At 47.0% G+C, this 21,415-nt stretch overlaps 1 protein-coding gene across 1 annotated transcript; it reads right to left on the bottom strand.

Annotated features, from left to right (window-relative positions):
- Positions 1 to 647: 647 nt before the first annotated feature.
- LOC106564551 (MICAL-like protein 1) lies at positions 648 to 21,161 on the bottom strand. Its single transcript, XM_014130683.2, is given in 17 exon segments — positions 648 to 1,212; positions 1,349 to 1,395; positions 1,513 to 1,627; positions 1,863 to 1,936; positions 2,030 to 2,120; positions 2,952 to 3,078; positions 3,364 to 3,501; positions 3,681 to 4,045; positions 4,488 to 4,927; positions 5,120 to 5,192; positions 5,320 to 5,689; positions 5,691 to 6,273; positions 6,548 to 6,693; positions 8,670 to 8,770; positions 9,212 to 9,353; positions 11,701 to 11,749; positions 20,169 to 21,161. Coding segments are annotated over 17 exon segments (3,162 nt in total). The 5' UTR covers positions 20,312 to 21,161; the 3' UTR covers positions 648 to 1,054.
- Between the last annotated feature and the right edge of the window lie 254 nt (positions 21,162 to 21,415).

Here is a 21,415-nt window from a genome sequence, read left to right as displayed (position 1 = left end):
TGAGCGGAGTGGAGCGAGGAGCTACAGTAGGGAGCAGAGTATGTGAGCGGAGTGGAGCGAGGAGCTACAGTAGGGAGCAGAGTATGTGAGCGGAGTGGAGCGAGGAGCTACAGTAGGGAGCAGAGTATGTGAGGGGAGTGGAGCGATCCCAATTTGACTGGAGCCTCGGAGCGAGATTCCCAAAGGCTGGAGCGTCGGCCTTCTCGCCCGCTCCAATTTCGTTCCAGTAGCGCTCACTTCACGAGCTCAGGGCATGCCCGGCCCAGCATGCATCTGTAGTCTACTTGCGTGCTGCTATTTCCCCGTGCTTTTGCTACTGTCATGGAGTTCGCTAAATATTGTCATAAAGAAACTGTTAAAACACACAGGTGCTAAATCAAGGTGACTTACAAGATGAGGACCAAGAGCAAGAGAGGGATTGCGGTGATGTAGCGTCCACAACTAAAGAATCAAATCGTGGAATCTGAAAAGACACGCATCCCGAAAGCATGATGGTGTACTTACCATATGCACATGCTAAAAGAGATAGGCTTGGTATATTCCAACGTGTTTGTTTATTCAAATACTTTTAATTCAAATCATATGGTTTGGTTTCATTACTTAAATACCAAATGGTAAGTCAAGGTAGTCACAAAAATAGATGGGTGTTGGTTAAATTGTGATTTTAATGAATGGAGCGAATTTGGAGCGGCCATTTTATTCCTGTGAGCGCAGAACGGTTTTTAGCGGAGCAGTTGAAAAGAGGTGGATCGCTAGCACGAGCGGGATTTCCAACCGCTTAACTCTGCTCACATACTCTGGTAGGGAGGAGCGATTAGAAGGATATGCTACAGTAAGAGGAAGGAGGAGCAAATTACAGGTTGCACACATTACAGTCTTTAACATAGCTGTGAGAATCCTGGGTTGTTTTTCCTTCTCTCCCTCCACCGTGTTTTGTTTTTCATCCATCGTTTCCACGCTCTTTCCATCTGATATGTCCCAATAAAGGATGGTACCGCTCTTCCTTTCTTCCATCCCTCTATCCATCGTCCACCTCCCTCCTTCCATACCTTGTTCAGCTCTTGTCCTTCTCTGCCATCTCCTTGCGTGGGCTGCCACCTTTTCCTTGGTTCACACTCAACCTCTTCAGAACCTTCATGGGTTTGAACTTCTCCTTCTTCTTCTTCTTCTGTTGCTGCTGCTCGCCCTCTGCTGCTGGCTCCTTCTGGAAGTCTGGAGGAAGGGAGAGATGGAGAAAGAAGAGAGGGGGAAGACAGAGAGACATGGACGAGAGGCTTGAATACTTCTAGCGGAAAGAAAGATGAAAGGGAGAGTTCTAACAAAACATGAAGCTTTTGTCTCGTCTTACCTTTTCTCTTCAACATGGTCGCCACCAGCTTATCCTCTTCCTCTTCCCTGTTGGAGAAGCACAGTAAGATCACCAAATACACAGACATCGACTGCAGATCACCTATCTACTGGCCCATCCTGCTCTAAATGAGCTCAGACAGTAGATGATAGGTGATTGATTACCTCTGCCTGTCCTGATCCATGTTGTTGATGATTTGGTTCCGCTGTTCGATGACGGTGACCAGCTCTGTCATCAGCTCCTGCTCCCTACCCTTGTCCTCCTCATTCCAGTCTTTTTCTACAAGATGGAGGGATTAAGAGGGGAGGATGAATGAAGAGTAACGCAGTGACTTAAAACGTGGATTATTTTCTGGACCCCGTTCCATTTCAGTGAATTCAGTCCAACAACAAAGAGGAAGGAAAGAAAAATGTCACGGAAACAGGATTTTAGTTAACAAGCCTCCCATCCCAGGTAGCTTCAAGGGCCTTGTGCTCTATGATGTCATTCACAAACAGGAAGTGAGATCACACACCTGGCTTGTTAAGAAGACATCTCAGCTCATACTCTACATCAGCCTGCCTCTCCTCCAGGTTCTGCTGCTTGGCCCTGTCAAGAGAAAATAAATAGTGTGAGAATCTTAAAGAGACAGCTGCTAAATGGACCAATGAGCACAGGCTCTGGTGAGGTTTTGGTACATACGTGTAGACCAGCTCAGCCTCGCGGCGCACCAGCAGGTGTTTCTCATGGATCAGAGTGAACCAGTCCACCAGCAAGGTCTCCTCCTCCTCATCTACAACAGGAACAACACCATGAGAATATGGATAATATTACACTATAGATACAAATATGGACTATTGATCTGACTATTAAGACTACTGATCTGACTATTAAGACTATTGATCTGACTATTAAGACTACTGATCTGACTATTAAGACTATTGATCTGACTATTAAACTATTGACTATTGAACTGAATATTAGACTTTTGGGGTGGCAGGTAGCCTAGTAGTTAGAGCGTTGGACTTGTAACCGAAAGGTTGCAAGATCGAATCCCCGAGCTGACAAGGTAAAAAAAAATCTGTCGTTCTGCCCCTGAACAAGGCAGTTAACCCACTGTTCCTAGGCCGTCATTGAAAATAATAATTTGTTCTTAACTGACTTGCCTAGTTAAATAAATAAAATATTGAACTGAAGATTAAACTACTGACTATTAGACAATTGACCTGACTATTGTCTATTTAACTGACTATTAGACTATTGAACTGACTATTAGACTATTGACCGGACTATTCAACTACTGACTATTTAACCTACTATTAGACACTTTACTATTGAACTAAAGATTAAACTATTAACTACTGAACTGAGAATGCAGCCTCAGGATTTTCAACAAGCATTTCGCTACACCCGCAATAACATCTGCTAAACACGTGTATGTGACCAATAACATTTGATTTGGACCAAACATTTTTTATAGAGACTCTCAATTGAACATGCTTCTTAGTCCAGGGGTGGGCTTGATAATCTGGGACCATGCAACCTCCCCGTATCATCAGACTAGTCTGGAGAGGTTTATATGATAGCCAGGAGTGCAGAACAATGGCTGATCTGATAGCTTTACCATTGGGGTTATCTCGTAGTTCTCTCTCCAGAGCCACTCCTCTCTGCTCCAGCTCATCCAGCTGTTTCTCCAGCTCTCCCATCTCTCCATGGATGTCCTCTGCTGGGATGTACTGGTCTGACTGCACCTGGACCACACACACATCACAAAACACACTAGCACTGCAATCTTAAAAATAATACAATATGGTACAGTTCGCATTATTTACATGCAGATTGAGTTGTTCCTTTGAAAACATTAGTGCAACTAAAACTATAACCAATACCGTTGGCTATGGTAATAGCAGTAATAGTAGACTGTTGTAGGCTTGTCGCCACATTCCATAAAAAGACTCGGACTGTCTGATGCCGAATCATCGAGTGACTCATTGAATTACAAACTTTAGCTGACTGTGGTGTCCTCACAATCTCACCTTGCGTTTGATGAGGGGGAAGCCGTGTCCAGGTGCGGGGGGCCGGGCAGGGCGAGGGCCTCTAGGGGGTCTGGTTTTAGGGGAGGAAACGGGGGAGGGAGAGGCTTTCCTGTTGAAAGGGTTTTCCTTACAAGTCCGCTGGAAGCAGAGAGAAGACAGAGATGAATGTCAAGGTATTAAATAATTATCATAGTATTTGTTAGTTAGGTATGAAGCTCATTACATTGAATATCTTGTATCATTAAAAGGTTCTTGGAAGTTAGTGGAGTTCATGTATTTTTACATGGTGAAAGAAAATGAGGTCCAGAATCCCTTACCTTGGGGGGTGGAACTGGGACAGCACTTGATGCTGCCAGGGGGCTGGGTGTCGTTGGGGGTCTTGGGGGCCTGGCACTCCGATTGCTCTGCGGAGTGGCCGGAGCCGAGCTAGGATTGGCTGGCTGGGGAGGAGGGGAGGGGCTCGGAGAGAGGCGATTGGCTGAGGTGGAGGGGGTGGAGCCACCACAGGGCCCACAGATGGAGGGCTCTGATACGCTCTTGGTGAAAGGGTTGTCCTGATCGCCTGTGGCTCCGCCCCCTAGGTAAGATGGGTGGGAGGAGCTATGGTCGGAGGCAGAGGATAGGCTCTCTATGCTAATAGCTGGAGAGGGAGAGGAAGAGGAGGGCTGGGAGTGAGGAAGGGCTGAAGAAATAGAGGGATGAAGTGATATCAGAAAACAGAAAAAAGAGCAGAAGTTGAAATGGAAAACGAAGTAGAGTTGGATGGGAGGAGGATGGAGAGAAAAACATTGTTAACATCCATTGAACACATCGAATGGTAACTTTCAGAATAACAACAACAAAACCACAGTGCTGTGCAGGACATACAAGACACATGATTGACATGATTTGAGGTGAAGTGGATGAAACTAGTCCAATGCTCTAACCCAGTGGTTCCCAACCTTTTTTTGGTTACTGTACCACCAACTGTATTTTGCTCTGCTCAGAGTACCTCATCTGCATTTTACCAGGATGGTCTGATAAGTCTTCAAGTACCCCCTGTGGATAGGTCCTAGTACCCCTGGCTGGGAACCACTTCTCTAACCAACCTCTATCCTACTCTGTTGCCATCAAGTCCCACTGACCTGAGTTAGAGCCGGGGGCCTTTGGAACAGGCTTTGGGGGCGCAGGGCGTTTCTTGCACCTGGAGCCATTGGGGCTTGCAGAGCGGGAGGAAATACCCCCAATGGGGGGCGTGTCTGGGTCAGCTGCAGCGTCTGCAGCCTGGGTGATGCTGTACCACGGATGACTCACCACCACAGTGGGAGAAACCAAACTTCCTACTGACCCCTCCCCTGACCCCACCTCCTCTTCCTCTACTTCCTCATCGAAGGGGTTGGCGGGTGCAGGGGGCGTGGCTGGTCTGGAGCCCTCCCCTTTTAGAGAAGATAACAAACCAGTGTGTGGGGGTGTGGCCACTCCAGGGGGAGGGGGAGGTGCTGGTTTCTTCTTGGGTTCTTGGGATTGGACGAGGGCCAGCCAGGGCGGGTTAGGGGGTTTGGGGGCGTTGCTGGAGAGACTGGAGCTGAGAGACAGGATGAGTGGGGGAGACAGAAACAGACAGGGAGGGGGGAGACAAAACAACAAAGACAGATGAGTGCATGAAAACATCAACATGCATTAACACACAGACTGCTGTGCAGAGACTGGGAGAAGAACAGATGAAGTAGTCCAATCACTGTAGACTAGTAAAGACAGGTTAGTCAGTATACGGAACCTTCCAGGGGAGTGGGATCTTTCTCGAGGTCTGGGAGCTGGAGGAAGAGATCTCCTGTGTTCACCACGATCACCTGAGAGTCAAAATCAGAGGTTTCATATATTTTATATTAGGATGGAGTTCACAGTTCAATTGAGGATCTACAGTAGCAAATAGCACTAACTTATTTCAGCTGTCAATCACCTTAATCGACCACTCACCATTGACCGCAAGGTTGTCAACGCGGGGTGGGCGGACCCTGGGGGCGGGACGAGGTGGAGGGGAGGGCTGTGACAAGCGGCGAGGGATGGGGACTGGCTTACTGTCCCCTAGTCCTAGATGACTGACAGGTGTAGGAGGGATAACCCCATTGGCTGTGTCTTTGGCTGTTGTCGGAGTCGCCTCCCCCTCCTCCTCGATGTCATCGAAAGGGTTGGGAGGAATGGGGGAGGGTGGAGATTTGACCTCTCTTTCTCCTGCACGGTCTTCCCTCTCTTTCTCTTTTTTCAAAGAGTGCGTTTTTGTCGTTGAGATAGGACATGGTGTAGAGTCAGAGTCATTGGTTGGTGTGGGGGTGTAATCCTCATTGGTGACGCCCTCTTGGGGAGGAGTCTCTTTTGGTGGAGTCTCTTGGGGCGGAGTCTCTTGGGGAGGAGTCTCTTTTGGCGGAGTCTCTTTTGGGACGGAGTCTCTTGGGGCGGAGTCTCTTTGTGGCGGAGTCTCTTTGTGGCGGAGTCTCATTTTGTGGCGGAGTCTCTTTTTGTGGTGGCGTCTCTTTTTGTGGCGTGTCTTTTTGTGGCGTGTCTTTTTGTGGCGTGTCTTTTTGTGGCGTGTCTTTTTGTGGCGTGTCTTGGAGCGGAGTCTCTTTTGGTGGCGTCTCTTGGGGCGGAGTCTCTATTGGTGGCGTCTCTTGGGGCGGAGTCTCTTTTGGTGGCGGAGTCTCTTGAGCCGGAGTCTTTGCCGCCTGGTCCCTCCCAGAAGGAAGAGAAGTTTGAGGCAGCATGGGTCGACCAATCCTGACGGACGGAACCGTTGTCGGTCGCTTGCTTAGATCCGGTCGGCCATTCTGATTGGCTAAGGCAGACCTGGCAAAGTGATGCGTGCAGACCAGGGAGCCGACCTCGTTTCCTAGCTTGTAGGACCCAGGAAGCAGAGTGCTGCTACACTCCCTACACCTGAGAGAGAGGAGAGCAGGAGGCAACATTCAGACTATAGTCTGACATAGGCTCTGACATACCCTGTGGTAAGCACGTTGATTAAACACTTGTAAATACAAGTAGAATTTCTTCATACTCTGGAAATGCATGTGAACAGAGGATATACAACTGTCTGTTTTGAGTAACTGGAATAGCAGTGTTTTATCATTATACAGTGAACAGATTCAGCAGTATGACATGTTGTAGTAGCTGTGCAGACCAGAGATACAGTAAGTGAACGGGTGGTGTTCACCTGAAACAGTGGCGGTGGTAGAGCTTGCCGTCGACCAGGAACCTCTGCACCAAGTGGACGTGCCTCTGGCAGGCGGCGCAGTTGCTGCTACGCTTCACCCCCGCCTGTACCCCTCCGTCCGTACCCATCGGACCAGGTAGGCTCAGCTAGCACGGGCGTGGTAGGCAGGTGGCCAGGGGGGTGAGGGTCGCAGGTGGAGGGGGGGGTGTGGGATGGGGGAGATGGAGAGGATAGGGGGGAGGGAGGGAGGGAGGTGGGGGGAGATCAAACATGGAGTCAGGATCGAGGATGTGGAGGATTCATTCTGCTTATCATTCTGCTTATCATTCTGCTTATCATTCTGCTTATCTAGCTAAAACCAGTCTGTTATATTTCATCACCTCCTCGGCTTCGAGTCATTGCCTTAACTAGCTACATTTATATTATAATCGTTGAAAAACATCGTCTTGATATTAAAAAGTGATATGTATTAAGTGGAAAAGTAGTAAAGTTCCAAACCAGCCGTTAATTATCGAGGAAAGTCTAGTAGAAAACTAGTAATAGTGATGTAAGAAACTCTAGCAGGTGTTTTTAGAGTTAAAGGTCAAAGGGTTAGCAGCAAGTGTTCAAACTTGGCACACAACGTTAGTAGTATAAAACAGGTGTTAAATAGTTAGTGTCTATGTACAGAGGTTAAAGTTCAAAATGACTGACCTAACTGTTTCGATCCCCCTAGCCCCCCCCTCCTCCCATCCTACTGTCTAGGCTCAGGACCAGAAAGAGGGGAGGAGATCAGAGGCCAGGTGGAAGAAGAAGAGGAAGAAGAAGAGGAGGAAGAGTAGGGAGAGGAGGAGTGGATTTCCGTCTAAAGAGGGGGAAGAAGGGAGGAGGCCGGTATGGGGGGGGGGAGGAAGTCGTAGAGAGGGCATGCGGAAGAAGGGGAGAGACAGGATACAAAAGGCTATCTTTAAAAGAAAAACAATGGAGGCTAAACTTATAGGATATAGCCCACATCAATACTATCCTATAGGCAATCTTTTTAAGATGGCCTATCCTACAAGTTTAGCCTAAAATGTATTTAGTCAATAGAATTACTCAATCCCGTACCGCGTTGATGTAACGGACAAAGGGACTTCTATCGAAACTCACACACACACGCCAACTAGTACCCAACCTCTACCATCCGGTCACACCAATAGATGCCGTAGACAGACAGACAATCCATTCATGCATCTGACACGTTAGCATTGACACCTGATACTGTGACAGTCAATGCTATTTAACACCTTTTGAGTGACTGTCCAGGTGTTGGTCCATGCCAAAATACAAGCACAAATACATTCCCTGTTATGTTAAACAAATACAATGAATGAGTTATAGTTATCATGCATGTACTATAAAGTTAAATCAATGTAGTATTTTTGGTATTTTATTAGGATCCCCATTCGCTGTTGGAAAAGCAGCAGCTACTCTTCCTGGGGTCCACACAGCCATTAGTTTCATTTAATAAGGCTTAGAATTAGAATCATGTGAATGACATCATACACACAATCCGTAAATCCAGAATATCTGCATATTACAAGTCGATATTCACGAAATAACAAGGAAAACATTACTTCACCCTTGACCCCCAGTGTAAAAGAGGCAGTCGAGTTTTGTTGTACAGAAATAACATATACCAGGTCAAAAATCCCGACCTACGGTTCGCAGTGCTCCCACGTTGGGAACTAGAGCCTGTGAGATGAGCCCTTTGGCCTCAGGCTATTCGGCGTGGGACAGCGGGGAATTGTGGGGAGCTGGTGTTCAAGTAGGCTACACATTGCTATGTGTGTGGAAAATCAACACAGGTAAGACATTTAACTTGTTTAGCATAGTCTGTAACGATATTCACTACTTGTAGCTGTATAGTCTGTTTGTTTGTGTTGTTGGTCTTGGCTAGCTTAATGTTCTGGTTGGAAGCTAGCAACACATATAAACAATAGCCTAAATGTAGGCTAACATTGCTGGGGGGCAATGAGGAGATTCAGGACCTTTCCCCAGACGCGTTTCCATGGCAATTCCATTGTTTTGGTCGCATTCCATTGACCTCTTTCCCACATGTATTCATGCATCATCTGATTCCCGATACCATCGTAGCCCTTACCTCTGGCTCAACCACTTTGTCTTCCAGAGGGGCCACCGGTCTCTTCTGGGCCGGCTCAATGTGGCCTGTACCACTGGACCTCTTCATGCAGGGGGGGTTGGCTACAGGAGAGGGAGATGGTATCAGTCAATTTCTAATTGAGTTTATGCGTTGGCTAACTGTAGATATTTTCCTTTGCGTCAGAGCATTATAAAACCCAGAGGGCCTTTTGAGAGACCAGTTACAAATGCAATCATATAGTAGTGACTCAGTGATGGCCTGTCAGTGATACTGTCACATCTAATAACACAGGACCACTTCTCATCCAGCTAGCGAACCGTTTAGGTTACAGCTGTGTACTAAAGGCCCAGGCCCAGGAGATCGTTGTGGAACATTCAGATAGAACTATAATATGTAGAACAAATATGCCTTTCTGACAAATAGAAAAAGGAATCACATCAGCTCTACTCATGACAATTCTATCTGCAACATTCCACAACACAGTCCTGGATTGGCGCTTTGACGGTGTCTGGGTCCTCCAACCCCAGAGCTGTACTACTCACCATGGGACTTGTTGGTGAAGAAGTTGTAGTACTGGGAGACATAGGTGATGATGCTCAGCCTGTCAGGCACTTTCATGGACACCATGTCCTCTGGGTCCAGCAGAGCAGGGATTCCCAGCTCCTCCTCCGCCACCTCAAATGCCTAGAGGAGGGAGGGAGGGAGGGAAGGAGGGAGGGAGGGAAGGAGGGAGGGAGGGTGGGAGGGAGGGAGGGAGGGAAGGAGGGAGGGAGGGAAGGAGGGAGGGAGGGAAGGAGGGCGGGAGGGTGGGAGGGAAGGAAGGAGGGCGGGAGGGAAAGGAGAAAGACAACAATGTAAAAACAGACATCAGTTATTTTATTGTGTGTGTGTGTGTGTGTGTGTGTGTGTGTGTGTGTGTGTGTGTGTGTGTGTGTGTGTGTGTGTGTGTGTGTGCGCGCCTATGTACACTTTGATACTTGACCCCCTGCTTAAAAAAAAAAACCCTCTGTGTTATTTGGTCATAATTAAATGTTGAAGCCTGCCAGAATACTGTTGGTTGGATAACCATCTGCCTAATGACAAATTCCACTGAGGAAATGAAGGCCTTAATAGTTCTCTGCCCCAAATGGTACCCTATTATCTATATAGTGCACTACTTTGACCAGGGTCCATAGGGCTCTGGTCAAAAGTAGTGCACTATGTAGGGAATAGGTGCCATTTGGGACGCATAGCTGGTCAGGTTACAAAACACTGGGGATAATGCAATCACTTGGCAGCTGTTCGGTAAACAGGGCCACAATTGATGCAAAACTGTGTACATGTAACCAACCTGTGTACATGTAAACAAACTGTGTAAATGTAAACAAACTGTTACAAACTGTGAACATTTAAACAAACCAGTGAATGGGAGCTGTTTTTACATGTGAAAAACAGACATATTCATCAAATGTAATATCAGTCAAAACAACGACAGCTTGCAGACAGTAGCTGAGCTGAACGTTATCCCAGCAGCAAGATCAACTCTAGCAATTAACTCAAAACAGAACGTCCCATGATGACTAAACCTTCTCAAGGATTATCAGTAGTCTGATAAGTCTGAGAAATAATGGTAAACAAACGCAGGGGAACAACTGAAATCTACCGTGTAGACAGTGATTGGAAGTTAATCATCTAGCTTTAGTTTAGTATGCTGCGTGTTTGGGTTCAGGATTAGGCTGCCTCAGGCTAACTCAGGCTAATGCCGTAGCTACAGTGAAACACTGAAAATGTTCACAGATATCCGACATGCTGCCAGTGAAACAAACCGTTATTTCGACCACCAACTGCTTCAACCCTGAAAAAGCTCTTGGATAATTGGAAAGAAATGTAAATAGTAGCATTCAGCTGACAACACTCAAGCTCAGTTTTAGGATTGCTAGAAGTAGGCTAACCAAGGCCTACTCAACATCAGGGCAATGTTATTTTGGCCCCTTTGCAGTTGTTGATAAATAAATATTTGGCTTTGTTATTTAAATGGTTGCTACAAACAAGCCTATAGCGGAGGACTAGTTTTTTTTCATATCCTCCCTTTGGTTAACGGTTTTGTCTTTCTTTCCTGTCCTCATTTGCTTGCTCTCGCTCCCCCCTTCTCTCCTTCCCTCCCCCCTTCGCATGTCAGACTCTGGCAGGAACCAATAAACAACTATGCTCTCGACAGACAGACAGACAGACAGACAGACAGACAGACAGACAGACAGACAGACAGACAGACAGACAGACAGACAGACAGAGAGACAGACAGACAGACAGAGAGACAGAGCAGACAGAGACAGACAGAGACAGACAGAGAAAGACAGACAGACAGACAGACAGACAAAGACAGACAGAGACACAGACAGACAGATGAAAATGTATGATAGTTAGCTGACTAACTGCAGACAATACTCCAGTCTCACCCATGTGACATCTGTTACTCATCTCTATTACCTTCCTAAACAACACTCACCCTCTCGTAGACACCAGCAGGCCTACACCTGACTACACTGTATTCCAGTATTACAGAACTCACCCAACACATACCCTACCACAGACACTAGCAGGCCTACACCTGACTACACTGTATTCCAGTATTACAGAACTCACCCAACACATACCCTACCACAGACACTAGCAGGCCTACACCTGACTACACTGTATTCCAGTATTACAGAACTCACCCAACACATACCCTACCACAGACACTAGCAGGCCTACACCTGTCTACACTGTATTCCAGTATTACAGAACTCACCCAACACATACCCTACCACAGACACTAGCAGGCCTACACCTGGCTACACTGTATTCCAGTATTACAGAACTCACCCAACACATACCCTACCACAGACACAGAGGAGGGAACCAGAGTAACAACCATGACTGACTTGTCACAGCTAATTACAGTATCCGGCAACATGAAGTCACTAGCTGGTTCACAACTAACCATTACATCTAGGCCAAGGCCACTAGAGTGTGTCTGCGTGTGGAGGAGTGATGTGTTCTAGTGACTCACCAGACGGTTGTTCTCGTAGACATTCTCTTTGGAGAGGGAGTCAAAGTCTCTGGAATGACAGGGGGGAAAAAAGACTACATTTAAAATCTAAACAAATAACCTACTCTAAATCATTGATACAATCACAATACTACAGTCAAATGATGAGAGATCACACTGCTATTGTTAGGTAAAAGGATGAGCATCTAACCAGACCAGAAATAACCCATATAGCATATTAAAGCTAGAATGTGTCACTTTTTGGGCAACCCGACCAAATTCACATAGAAATTTGAGTTATAGATCAGTAATAGATTGATTCCCATTGAAAGCATGTCTAAGAAGTGGTAGATCTGTTCTATACGTGCTATTTCTCTGCTTCCCGTTCTGAAGTTTTGTTTTTGCATCTCTTACTTTGGGTTTTGTACGCCAGCTTCAAACAGCTGAATATACAATATTTTGGGTTATGGAAAATGATTTCAAAAGGGGTTTAGATGCTAGAATGATTCTCTACACAATGACTGTTTTGTCACACAAACTGAAATTAGGCAAACTATTAGAATTTTAGCAACCAGGAAATGGCGGAGCGATTTTTGCTTAGTGCATCTAAGTAATGACAGGCCTAACTATCTTGGGGGGGGGGTTAGTCGGTTTGATCTCATCTGAAAAGTCTTGAGTGACGGCCCATCAAACACCATCAGGATCCGAACAGTATGTTTGGCCATACACAACCAGTTACCTCTATATTTCACTGAGAATGGGGCCACAGCACCATCAACATCAACAGTGTTTTATGGGTGAACCCCACTGTGATGAAAGGACAGCAGGTTGGCTCAACACAGCAGTAATGAGTAGGTGGCTGGTTGACTGGGCCTGGAGCAGGGAACTAAACCCCATGTTCCCACCAGGTAACATCCTGCTGTAAAGCTGGGCCTGCGTCTCAAATGGAACCCTATTCACTATGTAGAGCACTACTTTGACCAGAGCTCTATGGGCCCTGATCAAAAATTGTGCAATATGTAGGGAATAGGGTGGGATTAGGGACGCACCCTAGGACATCTGTGAGTTGCTTTTGGACGCAACGTCTCTGCTCTGTTAAAGAAGGGAAATAGGAAAAACACCAACATGTTGGTTCTCAGTCTGGATACAGGAAACCTCACTAGCACAGCCAGCCAATAGACTGGTATGAGACTGCCTATAGCACAGCCAGCCACAGACTAGTATGAGACTGCCTATAGCACAGCCAGCCAATAGACTGGTATGAGACTGCCTATAGCACAGCCAGCCAATAGACTGGTATGAGACTGCCTATAGCACAGCCAGCCAACAGACTGGTATGAGACTGCCTATAGCACAGCCAGCCAATAGACTGGTATGAGACTGCCTATAGCACAGCCAGCCAACAGACTGGTATGAGACTGCCTATAGCACAGCCAGCCAACAGACTAGTATGAGACTGCCTATAGCACAGCCAGCCAACAGACTGGTATGAGACTGCCTATAGCACAGCCAGCCAATAGACTGGTATGAGACTGCCTATAGCACAGCCAGCCAACAGACTGGTATGAGACTGCCTATAGCACAGCCAGCCAACAGACTGGTATGAGACTGCCTATAGCACAGCCAGCCAACAGACTGGTATGAGACTGCCTATAGCACAGCCAGCCAACAGACTGGTATGAGACTGCCTATAGCACAGCCAGCCAATAGACTGGTATGAGACTGCCTATAGCACAGCCAGCCAATAGACTGGTATGAGACTGCCTATAGCACAGCCAGCCACAGACTGGTATGAGACTGCCTATAGCACAGCCAGCCACAGACTAGTATGAGACTGCCTATAGCACAGCCAGCCACAGACTGGTATGAGACTGCCTATAGCACAGCCAGCCACAGACTAGTATGAGACTGCCTATAGCACAGCCAGCCACAGACTAGTATGAGACTGCCTATAGCACAGCCAGCCACAGACTAGTATGAGACTGCCTATAGCACAGCCAGCCACAGACTGGTATGAGACTGCCTATAGCACAGCCAGCCACAGACTAGTATGAGACTGCCTATAGCACAGCCAGCCACAGACTAGTATGAGACTGCCTATAGCACAGCCAGCCACAGACTGGTATGAGACTGCCTATAGCACAGCCAGCCACAGACTAGTATGAGACTGCCTATAGCACAGCCAGCCACAGACTAGTATGAGACTGCCTATAGCACAGCCAGCCACAGACTAGTATGAGACTGCCTATAGCACAGCCAGCCACAGACTAGTATGAGACTGCCTATAGCACAGCCAGCCACAGACTAGTATGAGACTGCCTATAGCACAGCCAGCCACAGACTGGTATGAGACTGCCTATAGCACAGCCAGCCAATAGACTGGTATGAGACTGCCTATAGCACAGCCAGCCACAGACTAGTATGAGACTGCCTATAGCACAGCCAGCCACAGACTAGTATGAGACTGCCTATAGCACAGCCAGCCACAGACTAGTATGAGACTGCCTATAGCACAGCCAGCCACAGACTAGTATGAGACTGCCTATAGCACAGCCAGCCACAGACTAGTATGAGACTGCCTATAGCACAGCCAGCCACAGACTAGTATGAGACTGCCTATAGCACAGCCAGCCACAGACTAGTATGAGACTGCCTATAGCACAGCCAGCCACAGACTAGTATGAGACTGCCTATAGCACAGCCAGCCACAGACTAGTATGAGACTGCCTATAGCACAGCCAGCCACAGACTGGTATGAGACTGCCTATAGCACAGCCAGCCACAGACTAGTATGAGACTGCCTATAGCACAGCCAGCCACAGACTAGTATGAGACTGCCTATAGCACAGCCAGCCACAGACTAGTATGAGACTGCCTATAGCACAGCCAGCCACAGACTGGTATGAGACTGCCTATAGCACAGCCAGCCACAGACTGGTATGAGACTGCCTATAGCACAGCCAGCCACAGACTGGTATGAGACTGCCTATAGCACAGCCAGCCACAGACTAGTATGAGACTGCCTATAGCACAGCCAGCCACAGACTGGTATGAGACTGCCTATAGCACGGCCAGCCACAGACTGGTATGAGACTGCCTATAGCACAGCCAGCCACAGACTGGTATGAGACTGCCTATAGCACAGCCAGCCACAGACTAGTATGAGACTGCCTATAGCACAGCCAGCCACAGACTGGTATGAGACTGCCTATAGCACAGCAAGCCACAGACTAGTATGAGACTGCCTATAGCACAGCCAGCCCACAGACCAGTATGAGACTGCCTATAGCACAGCCAGCCACAGACTAGTATGAGACTGCCTATAGCACAGCCAGCCACAGACCAGTATGAGACTGCCTATAGCACAGCCAGCCACAGACCAGTATGAGACTGCCTCTAGCACAGCCAGCCCACAGACCAGTATGAGACTGCCTATAGCACAGCCAGCCCATAGGCCAGTATGAGACTGCCTATAGCACAGCCAGCCCATAGACCAGTATGAGACTGCCTATAGCACATCCAGCCCATAGACCAGTATGAGACTGCCTATAGCACAGCCAGCCCATAGACCAGTATGAGACTGCCTATAGCACATCCAGCCCATAGACCAGTATGAGACTGCCTATAGCACAGCCAGCCCATAGACCAGTATGAGACTGCCTATAGCACATCCAGCCCATAGACCAGTATGAGACTGCCTATAGCACATCCAGCCCATAGACCAGTATGAGACTGCCTATAGCACAGCCAGCCCATAGACCAGTATGAGACTGCCTATAGCACATCCAGCCCATAGACCAGTATGAGACTGCCTATAGCACAGCCAGCCCATAGACCAGTATGAGACTGCCTATAGCACAGCCAGCCCATAGACCAGTATGAGACTGCCTATAGCACAGCCAGCCCAAAGACCAGTATGAGACTGCCTATAGCACAGCCAGCCCATAGACCAGTATGAGACTGCCTATAGCACAGCCAGCCCATAGACCAGTATGAGACTGCCTATAGCACAGCCAGCCCATAGACCAGTATGAGACTGCCTATAGCACATCCAGCCCATAGACCAGTATGAGACTGCCTATAGCACAGCCAGCCCATAGACCAGTATGAGACTGCCTATAGCACAGCCAGCCCATAGACCAGTATGAGACTGCCTATAGCACAGCCAGCCCATAGACCAGTATGAGACTGCCTATAGCACAGCCAGCCCATAGACCAGTATGAGACTGCCTATAGCACAGCCAGCCCATATACCAGTATGAGACTGCCTATAGCACATCCAGCCCATAGTCTAGTATGTGACTGCCCATAGCACAGCCAGCCCATAGACCAGTATGAGACTGCCTATAGCACATCCAGCCCATAGACCAGTATGAGACTGCCTATAGCACAGCCAGCCCATAGACCAGTATGAGACTGCCTATAGCACAGCCAGCCCATAGACCAGTATGAGACTGCCTATAGCACATCCAGCCCATAGACCAGTATGAGACTGCCTATAGCACAGCCAGCCCATAGACCAGTATGAGACTGCCTATAGCACAGCCAGCCCATAGACCAGTATGAGACTGCCTATAGCACAGCCAGCCCATAGACCAGTATGAGACTGCCTATAGCACATCCAGCCCATAGACCAGTATGAGACTGCCTATAGCACAGCCAGCCCATAGACCAGTATGAGACTGCCTATAGCACAGCCAGCCCATAGACCAGTATGAGACTGCCTATAGCACAGCCAGCCCATAGACCAGTATGAGACTGCCTATAGCACAGCCAGCCCATAGACTAGTATGAGACTGCCTATAGCACAGCCAGCCCATAGACCAGTACTAGACTGCCTATAGCACAGCCAGCCCATAGACCAGTATGAGACTGCCTATAGCACAGCCAGCCCATAGACCAGTATGAGACTGCCTATAGCACAGCCAGCCCATAGACCAGTATGAGACTGCCTATAGCACAGCCAGCCCATAGACCAGTATGAGACTGCCTATAGCACAGCCAGCCCATAGACTAGTATGAGACTGCCTATAGCACATCCAGCCCATAGACCAGTATGAGACTGCCTATAGCACAGCCAGCCCATAGACCAGTATGAGACTGCCTATAGCACAGCCAGCCCATAGACCAGTATGAGACTGCCTATAGCACAGCCAGCCCATAGACCAGTATGAGACTGCCTATAGCACATCCAGCCCATAGACCAGTATGAGACTGCCTATAGCACAGCCAGCCCATAGACCAGTATGAGACTGCCTATAGCACAAAGTGAGCTCTTTTCTCCCCCTAATCTGACTCTCATGGCTCCAAAAGCACTTAGCCTAGCCGTCCTGACCGAACGCTACGTCACACACACACACTGCCACTCTGCTGTAGGCCTACTGGTGCTAAAGCACTAACGCTACAGCCAAGTCTGCTATTACTCAAAGTTGTGCATAGTGCAGCAACTGCCACTGCCAAATCCTCCTTGAGTAACACTGGAGTCTCTGGAGAGGTGCCTCTCAGTGCTTCAACAGCTGACAGCCTGACAGGCCAGATCAGAGCAATGCTTCCCCTGTGCTCATTTAGCAGTGGCGTACCACAGCAGCTAAATTGTTGTTGCCACAACAACAAAAATGTAGAAAATAATTGACCCATCACAATTATTTTCAATATAATCTTTGAGAACAAGAAATCAATAAAAGCTAGACAGTCAGGGAGAAACAAAAATGTACTAACAATAGACGGAATATTTTTGGCATGGTTGGATTAGTGATGGGGCACACAGGGTTAGGGTACATGCCCAGGGGCCCGGATTAATTAATGTTATAATGTTTGAGCATAAGAACACAGAAATAGCCATGGCTAAATGTGTATAATTGACAGAAATTCATTTTCACACTGCAAAATGTTCTTTCGGCTCCATGAAAAAAAAAATTGAGAATTGTAAGAAATTTACTGGAAAAACAGCACATTTTTCTCTCTGCCAACAGTTCCAGACCGACTTAACTCACTCCTTCTGCGAGCACTGCACATTTTTGGGGGAGAAACACTGCAGACCATGAAACGGAAGGATGAGGCACTGAGAACCTAATCCAACAAGTATTGCTGCCCTGCTCACAAGTTGATTTTCGATGAGGGGCCTACCATCGCCACCGGTGTGCTCCCCCGTCAACCATCCTCACGATTCAGTCCTGTACTGTGTGTGAGTGGACTTGGTGTCGCTGCCAACAAGCTACATGCTCTGGTGATTAACAACAAAACACAGCATGTGGTCAAATGTCCTGTGTATATTTGGTGGTGACGTTGCTGCGTGGACAGTATAAAGACATTTTGAACAGTCTGGATGGGTGAGCTGCACGGTGCGGGAGAATATGAACTTCAACCCGTCAGAAAGGTTCAACTGAGAAACACAGAGGTAGAGAACACCGTGTCAGGGTGGAAACGGGAAGTGAAATACAGAAAAGGGAAAAAGAGAGACAACAGGGAGGCCACTAGCGTCATGTGTAGGGGAGAATGACAGATCAAACAAAACACGTCTGACATGAGACCGTAGTCTGGCACCGAAATCCATGAAACTGAGGTCAATACTGACTGAATAATAACTGATATGGGCCAATCTGTCTGAACCCCTTGATGGATCTACTGAACAAGACTTATTGTTGGTACTGAGGAAATAATACAAGCTAAGCTACCCAACCTTGGTCAGGCTTATAGCTTCACTTTAATCACCTTGCTTATTAACCCTGAACCAAGAGCCACTTCAGTCAGAGAGAACTGGACCCTGTCTGATCCTGAATGACATTACTAGGCTTCAGTCAGATAAGTCATTTGTACAGTACAGTGGCGTGCTGAAAGCTGTCAGTGCTAAGAACTGGAGTGGCATCGCTGTGCAGTACTGTACACTGGCTGGCTAGAGTAGCATGAGAGCTAAATGCAGGTTGGCAGGAGGAGGCCCCTGCTGCAGATTACCCTGACGGCCTGTCTGTCTGGATCAGACTGAAGACAGTCACAGAGAGGTCAGGCCACTGCAGCGCTGTTGGTTGGCTGATGAGGCTGCCCGGCCAAATAGCTCTGAGCTCAGGGGACAGAGGTAGAGATGGATCTTTAGCCTTTGACCCATAGAGATAGATGTACTGTAATATATCTGGTGTCATTTGCCCTCACTCACTCCCTTTCTACTGTATGTAGTAGTCGAAGGCTTAAGTCACGTCGTGTGATCTCACATCCTGTTACACACACACACAAGCCAGGATAGGTGCAGTGGGTAGTACTGGTGCAGTGTGTATGAGATCCTGCATGCAGGTCTTCATACATGTTGAAGGACATGGACACACATGTGACATCTGCTGTACAGTAATAAGACATTCCTTTACACAGCAGTTACAGTACGAGGTGCATGGTCGTACCTGAGTCATCTGTACTGTATTGAATGGGAGGCATCAATGTTTGCTCACTCCTACTCTCAGCCAAGGCAGTTCTATTTACCATCTTCCACCTCCTTGCAACCCATCACCACAATCATTTTGATGCAGTTAGTTTGTGGCCTAACTGTGCCCTTGTTTTGTGACTGCAGTGTGTGTGAGTCCCACACAGGAAAAGGAGTGTGTTGTTACAGACAGGGCCAGACCGGTCAACCCACATTAGATACTGCACACTTGGCTTACCCTTGGTTTTCCCCTTTCTAATGCTGCTTAGAAACAGTATTTATAATGACGCCTGGATTACAAGTCAAGCCTAAACCTAGGCTGGCTGTAACTAACGTTGTTAGCAGAACACTGATTGTTGTGGCGAAAGGCAATGTAGGTTAGCAAAACATATCTTTGTGCACACAAACACTGGTGCCAAAATGATAAACACCGACACAAGCTAGAGGGCACACCCTCCCTATATTTAGTTGCATGTTGAAGTGACATGATCTTGATTGAGTTCAAAGGGTTTCCGTTCCACAGTTCTGTGAAGGTGAGGACAAACTTAGTTCCCTGGCTACATAATTCCGAAGGTGGTCTGGCTCTGGCTGAGAGCACTAATTTGTCACCCCATGATATTATCTAGTTACAGGCTAGATGTTTTTATTTAACTTGGCAAGAACTAGATCAGCTCATTTAGCCTAGCGTTGGACCAGGAACACAGAGTGTACTTGAGTGTCCTAATAGGATTAGATTACAGTGAAATCAGCAGTCACGCATTACTGTATCGAAGTTCAGCACCCAGATAGTTCTGTTAACAGTTGTTACATTGTAACAGCACGTTGCAACATTGTATTTAGTAACCCTTCTTGGAGCAACAAATTGGTACATTTTTGATGAGTTCGTGAGTTCCATTTTTATTTTAGAATTCTTGTCAATATTGACATTTTGCCCTGATGTGTTAAATAAACACACTCTTTGTTGCTGGCGTGTTATGTTTCTAAATATGTATTGTTTCAAAGGGACAAGATCATCTTGTTTAGGCCTGGGATGAAGTGGAGAACGTTTTTCAAAGTTTATTGAAACTAACTAAATACTTACATCAAATCCGGTCTATATCGGTGGATTATGGCACAGAATGCCAAGCCATCCCGGAAAGACGACGACATGTTCTTGATGTCTACATCGTTGTAACTCTCGCATTGTATCCGACACCATTCTTGAAGTGCTTTTAACGACCCCATGTTTGGAAACGTTCAGATTTTATTCCTTTCAATATCGGTCTCATCCCACGTGTAGCGGGATGAGAAATAAGCTTTTGTAGGATTCTAGAAGCTGTCCTCCTGCTTTTCGAATTTTGGAGGACAACACCCGAAATGACTCATTCGGAATTCCATTGACTGGTCGAGGATAGTAGCGTTGAAGTCACGTTTGGTAGCAAGCAGGCTAACTTTGCGATGTCAATGAAACATTGATTCCACAACTCCTCCAGCAGATGTGATTAAAGTTTCGATCTGCAAGTTTTCCCAACACGCACAATCAATAATCACCATATAAAAAGAATCGTACATACAATGGGTTTGACAGCTTGTCACAGAAATGTTGTCAGTGGCTAGCTAGCTACCTGGATTAGCTAGCTTCGGTCCAAATTTAGACGAACATCTCAACCCTGCTTCAGACTGATGCAGTTAGCATTTTAGCTAGCTGAAGCTAACTAGCCATGTTTTCACTTGGAAAAACACATTAATTGACCCGAAACGTGTCCCTTATTCGTGTGAACTCAGTTACAATCCTTATGTTGAAGCATTCATCCAAAACTTTAAATGTGAAACGTCGTTGCTTATTATATGGTGCAGTCCCATCTGTGTCGTTATACCGGTCAGACTCCAGAACAAGGCGTTTTTTCTTTCTCGTGCACTCTTCTTGACGTCAAAACAGAAGATAAATGTATCAAACGCACAGTTGTGTTTGGATGGCGATGATGGTTAGTTAAATGTGTCATGACAAATTAATTGTAATCAAGGCAGCCGATCATTCTGACAAGCCTTGCTTCGGCTGCCTGCTGTTGAAATGAAACGAATTCAAAAACGTTACTCCTATGTGTCCGCTAGAGGGAGTAGTTAAGTACATTTTTTGGCAACTTTTTTTGGCCACTATAATTACAGGACACACTCAGTCTGTTGACAGCGACACAAACTCACAAATTGACAACTTTTATGGAATATGTTGTTGGTCTCTCCTCCTCTCTGTGGAGTTTAATAGACGTATAAGTGAAACTCTAAACTGCATATTGCTGTTTATGTTTCCAGTTTCTGTGCTATTAGGAGCAGGTCAGTGCACAGGCTTGT

Source organism: Salmo salar, chromosome ssa12, assembly GCF_905237065.1.
Source record: "Salmo salar chromosome ssa12, Ssal_v3.1, whole genome shotgun sequence".
NCBI classification, from domain to species: Eukaryota; Metazoa; Chordata; class Actinopteri; order Salmoniformes; family Salmonidae; genus Salmo; species Salmo salar.
This window is presented reverse-complemented; position numbering and strand designations above follow the sequence as displayed.